At 32.5% G+C, this 6,208-nt stretch overlaps 1 protein-coding gene across 1 annotated transcript in view; it reads left to right on the top strand.

Moving 5' to 3' along the window:
* The first annotated feature begins 3,470 nt into the window (after positions 1-3,470).
* LOC117123890 (photoreceptor outer segment membrane glycoprotein 2-like) overlaps positions 3,471-6,208 on the top strand; it is a 7,466-nt gene continuing 4,728 nt past the window's right edge. The window contains exons 1-2 of the mRNA XM_033269949.1: positions 3,471-4,638; positions 5,283-5,564. Coding sequence (XP_033125840.1) covers positions 4,495-4,638; positions 5,283-5,564 — 426 coding nt within the window. The 5' untranslated portion in view covers positions 3,471-4,494. The remainder of the gene's footprint in view (positions 4,639-5,282; positions 5,565-6,208) is intronic.

Raw genomic sequence — 6,208 nt, 5'->3', positions numbered from 1 at the left:
TAAATCCGCCCCTGAGCATCTTATGTGTATGTTTGTCTTGTGAAGGTGATTGATACTTTAGACAGTGTCTAAGTTCACTATTAAGGTAAGGTAAAATTTTAAATCAGGGAAGCATAAGAGAGGGTGCAGCTACAGCTCTGAAGTCCCCCCCGCCCCTGCATTTCTCTCTATCTGCTGCAGATCATTAAATGAATGAATTTTTACATGGGAGCTGAGGACCCAAGAATTATTTTTAAAAACAGAATCGGGGAAGTGCGACCACTTAATAATTATAACAAATCATTTTGTTGCTCATTTAAACTTTTAAATCGGGGATGCATAGGAGCGGGTAAAGCTGCAGCTTTGAAGTCCCCATTGCTCTCTGTCTGCCACAGATCATTAAATGAAAGGAATTATGATGTGGAGACCGTACAGATTTTTTAATTAAAATTAAAAATTAAAATTGTGGGTGGGGGGTGATCCTCCTAATAATGAAAAATAAATCATTGTGTTGCTCATTTAAAATATTCAAGTAAGTTACAGTATAAGTACACACTCCCATTTTTGAAAATGGAAAATGTATGTTTGCTTTAACGCTGCTTCTAATCTGTTGTTTTGAGTATATGAAGAGTAGGTCAGGGTTAGTAGAAGATGTATAAAATTGTTAGTCTTTCGCAAGTGAACATCTGGAATTGTAACAAATGTGATTTAAAATAAAAAATTTACTGATGAATAATGCAATATATTGTTAGAACAGTAAAAGATTTTATGTTAATTTTATAATTGGATGAATTTTATTATATTTTGTAATGTAAATGCATGCTGTGATTAAACATGTTCATAATTATCTTTGTTTCTCTTTGTTAATTCAATGCTCAACACTTCCTTTTGTGCTTGTTCCCTAAATGGTCTCAGATTTATAGTAGTATAATACTTTAATCAAATGCAGTAACATTTTAAACACAATTACTAATCAACTAAAAATCGCAAATTTGCCTCATAGGTAAATCTATTAAACTTTTGTATTTGTATACAATTTGTACAGCAATGGTGCAACAGCTGCTATAATAACAGAATGACAAAGAATATTCATATTTAAAAAAATAATTGCTTGATAACATATTTCATATAAATCATAATAATAAAGATACATGGGTGATGAAAAAAAGTCTTTTTGTAATGGTAATCTACTTTTTCAATACTCTAAGAACTTAATATTCTCTCGAATATGGCATAATTAAGTTCGTCCATGTTTAAATGCGTACTGAAGAGTTCATGGACTAAAGTCACGTCAGCAAGGACAGTACAGACCTCCAATTTCAATCCGAAGTTTGATCTCTACGCTAAGGCTTTTCTCAACTTATTTTAGGAAAAACACCGAACAACGAACAGCGTAGGCATACAGGCTACATTTACAAATAATAGGCCTGCTATTGAGAAAATAGCCTACTGATGTAGGCCTAATTCAGGATCATGGGATAAGCCGCATTTTACTTTTCATTATTTCAGTTTCAAGTAAGAACATCATTTATCTGGTAATCGATGATGATTCAACCAGTGAAAATCGATCCTATGTTAAACTACGGGGATCACGTGGGGCCATACACATGAGGATGGAAGGAATATGGTTTAAAAATTAATTGCTCTTCATCGACTCTAGCAAATCTTTTAAAATGCAGCATTTAAACGCACTATTCTTGTGATACAATGCGTTCGAACACGTAAAAGGCATGTCTCCGAAATTCGAAAATGTACTCATCATTTGTCTCAACTTTTAATTATTGTATTTTATATTAAAGTTGATTTTACATCCGATACACTTAAAACTAATATTATTATATTCTTTACTTGGTGTTTTAGTTAATTAAGTGTGGCTATATTATACATCAATCCAGTACATGTCTAATTTTAGTCATGAATTAAGACTAAAGTTAATCGCGGATTAATCGTTTTCGAGAATGGACTTACTGATAGTTTGGTTTACAGGCGTCTGTGTTTTAGTGGTTAAAAGATCTCGAATTATTGGGTGCACATGATAAAGGAACGTTGTCCTTGTTCAAGTCGTTCTCTGTCGGATTGGTCGATATCTTCTACTTTTGTTGCTTGGAGATCTGTGTAACCATGGATCATCGCGCAGCCGATTTTTTCAAAGACCTATTGTTTATATAAAACAATAAAAAGAGTTCCGATACATTTCAATTGCTTCCCAGTTTGTTATATCGACCTGTGTCTTCTAGCATTACAACCATTAATAACTGTGTTACTGTCAACGATTCGGAAATGAATTAGGCCCCATTATACAAAAGGAATACAAGATATTTGAAATCAATTAGGGCCTCAGTTATATAAGAATCTTCCAACACAATGGGTTTAAATCAAGGTTGAGTCTGTTAAATAATTTATTATAGGGCTAGATGCTGGTTTACACTCACAAACAGGTAAATTCATTGCCTTGTTGAACATCTAGTGAGAAGGCCTACGATTTCGGGCAGATTGTGGACCAATGTTGCAAATATGTGAAGTCTGAATTTTATTTTCGTGTCTGCGTACGTTTCATAATTCTATAGGCCCCTAATGGCAGACGATTCGTGGATGTTACCATACCGACAACAGTTTCGTCAAAGAAACCGAAGGAGTTCAAAAGAGGCTGACGTTCTTCTCAATTGCAACAAAAAATCACAACAAACTGAGTTAAAACGCAAGTTTCACGAACTAAATCGCTCCTATACGGACTTGATGCGAAAACATCGACTAGATATCCTGGAATTACGTCAATTTTTAGGTACCATTGCCGGAACGAAGGATGGCAAAAAGAAGAAACATTGCAAATCTTTTCCTAAACGTGGTATTACCGTTTCGAGAAACGAACAAAACGAAGTGATAAGGATTGTTGCAGAAGAGAACGGTGTAACTGGAAAACACGGCAAGAAGATAAAAGAACGAACTTCGCAGACTAATGTGGCACCAAACGACACACCAGCACAATCGAATGTTAATAAGGATTCAGCCAATTTCTTTATACCAGTTGTTTCTAAGACGGATTTGCAATTACCAAGGATTATGACTAATACAAATAAATCACGCAAGATGGTGTTGGATATTGACCAATATAGTACGTTTTCGGCACGGGATAGCGAATGCGCAACAGCTGATAAAGTTTTTCCACCAATTATTCAAAAAAGCAAGGCACCGAAGGAAACATTAAAGTCATTATCAAGGAGTAGCAAAACCATAGGTTACTGAACATAAAGTTTATAATTACGTTTGTATACGTTTGAGATTTTTTGGATGACCAATTATTATTCTGAAGTAGGTCTGCTCTGAAAAAAAGGGAAAAAAGGCAGAACCATAGCACCAATTTTTAGAGAAAGAATGAACAAAAATAATGATGCAAAAACGCTCTTGAGGACAAGACGAATTATTCGTTTCCTGAATAAAATATTTTGTGCTCTACTGTTTAACTCAGCGTTTTTGAATCATTATTTTTGTTTTATTATTTGAACACACGTGATGAACAAATAAATATCTATTCTCGGGAATATTGAGTTGCTATAATATTTTACGTTAATAAAGAAATTCACAACCGTTTTCGACAATAGGCCTAGGTCTTATTACAGTACTTGCATTACTTTTCTTTTGCATAATATTTTTCTTTTATATAAGCCTGTTATAAATTAATATTATGTTATGTAAGGGTGAATGAAGACTATCCATCAATTATTATTATTATTATTATTATTATTATTATTATTATTATTATTATTATTATTATTATTATTATTATTATTGTATTCTATACAACACCTGCAGTATGAATAACATGTTTTGTTCTGTCGATTGTATTATCATTCCATTGAAAATAAGAGAGAATCTAAATAGGTGTTACATAATAATATATAATAATATTGATAATATTATTAATAATTATATATAAATACATACAGGCTATGAATTTATTAATTTAAATATTATCGCATTATATATTATCATATAGGTATTATTATTAATAATATCTCCACGATTTGATAAAGAATCTTATTAAATTTTGAAAATCGAAGGTGAGATCGATGCATAGAGCTATTATTATTATTATTATCTCTATGGGTCGATGTGATTTATAAGTGTAGCTATGGTAACTACCCTACCACATTGAGACGTGCGCTCTGACTAATTGAGCATATAACGCGCGTTTCACCTACGCAAAGCCACACACGACAAACTATAACCTTTGAAACAAAATATAGCTCATTTACAATTGTATTACAAAAAGGATTATTTAAAAGTTACAAATACAATTTAAAAAAAACAAAAAAAAACAAAAAAAAAAACCCATACACAATAATTTACAGATTGAAAAAAATAAGTATCAAAGTGTCTATTGGTGTCTCGGCGAAGTGATGATTAATTACGCACAACGTGCGCGCACGCTGACGAACACGTTCTATTATACGCATTTATAGATTTGAAAAAAGTGAAATAGCACTCGCCTTTTTTTTTATCTAATATAATGAAAATATGGCGTGTTTATCAATCCATTTTAGCGTAGATCGTCGTCAAAAGCTAGCAACAATTCTCCAATTTTTTTCTTGGTCGTGTGTGATATGTGGCATTGTTTTAGTCTCTCTTGGTACATTTATTAGTCTGCATGTCCAAGCAAAGGTAAGTGGATATGGTGCCATGTGTATGGTGTGTGGTGAGTATGTAGCCTAGACAAGTCTACATTACCGACAATAAGGCGCTCACTCAGTCATGCTCAAGTTCAATTAATTAATTAATCTTTCGGAGTCCCCAATAAAACCCAATGAAAAGTAGCTGGCTACGCCCTAGGGCTAGGCCCTATATAAGCAGCTATTCATAACATTAGGAGGACCAATTATTAATTAATTTAATTTATGGCCCAACCTATGTTAATTGTTAAGCTAGCCTGTGGCTAGCTTTAACCTATTTATATAATTTGTTTATTAAATTATCCGGAATGGATCATACAATTGTAGATTTATCATTATCAATATAATTAATAATATTTTATTTATTTGATCCCAATAGTATTAGGCCTATAATATCGTCATCATTTATTATTTACCTTTTATCATCATCATTGTTGTCCTCTCCATCATCATTACCTTATTTAATATCATTATCATTACTATTATTCAACATTATTAGGTCATTAATAGTATTAGACCTAAGCCTAAAGTAATAGGCCTAGGTCTATTAGTATTATTATAATTTAATTATAATTATCATATCATCTTCATATTATTTATATATTATCATTTCATTAACTATATCATTTTATACAGGTAAACCTAATTGAGGGGTATGATGGCTCTATCCTTCCGAAGATGCTTATCATTGTCGGCACTCTAGTTGTCATAATTGACCTGATAGGCGGTAAAATATGCCAAGACATCTCAGACCATCGACGATTGCATAGGTTCGAGATGTGCTTATTCCCATTGGTGATAATTTTGTTTCTTCTTGATATTTGCGTGTTAACTGCTGCGTGTATGTGTTTCGCACATCGAGTGCAACTCTCACATTCGATACATAATGGTTTAGTGAATGCTATGTATAGATACAAGGTGAGTTATGCTACTAATTATGGTAATAGTAATAAACTTTCTAATCAAATCAGTTTAAAATACTTTCCAACAGCAATAATAAAACAACCCGGAAAACACTGCAACAATGTCATCCTGGTAGCTGACCTCCTTTATGCTAAGCTCCGCCCCTTTGATATTGTTAACATTCCACAAAAAATAGGCCCCTTGGTTATGGGACATGTGCGTATTACTGTCCTATCTCTGATTGGTCAGTAGTCTGACGTTCATTGGCAATTCGGAGTTTCATTATCTTGAAACCTAACACTAAATTAAAAAAGCGCATTCATTTTGCAAAATATGAACTAAGATAATATAGAAACAAAAATAAACATGGCTCAACAATAATTACACGTTGATGGTTCCCCTATTTTTTTTTATTAAATACGTTAGGAGACAAAATATTGTTTTTAATTAATCTTAATCCTGTATTAACAAAATGATAGGAACATTTTTTGCAGACAGAAAATGAATTCCAGATTTTTTTTTTTTACCTGAAACATTGCAGTTTGCAGTGACCAACTTGCTTGGTCAATGTGCATTGCAATAGTAACAAACGTAAATGTAAAATAGTTATGATACTAATATGATCGATTATGTGTGTATTATGATTTTATTATTTTCCG

Source organism: Anneissia japonica, unplaced genomic scaffold (genome assembly GCF_011630105.1).
Source record: "Anneissia japonica isolate Jap-2015-1 unplaced genomic scaffold, ASM1163010v1 scaffold287736_len1891122_cov214, whole genome shotgun sequence".
Taxonomy (NCBI): Eukaryota; Metazoa; Echinodermata; class Crinoidea; order Comatulida; family Comatulidae; genus Anneissia; species Anneissia japonica.
Note: the sequence above shows the minus strand (reverse complement) of the source record. Positions and strands in the feature narration are given on the sequence as shown.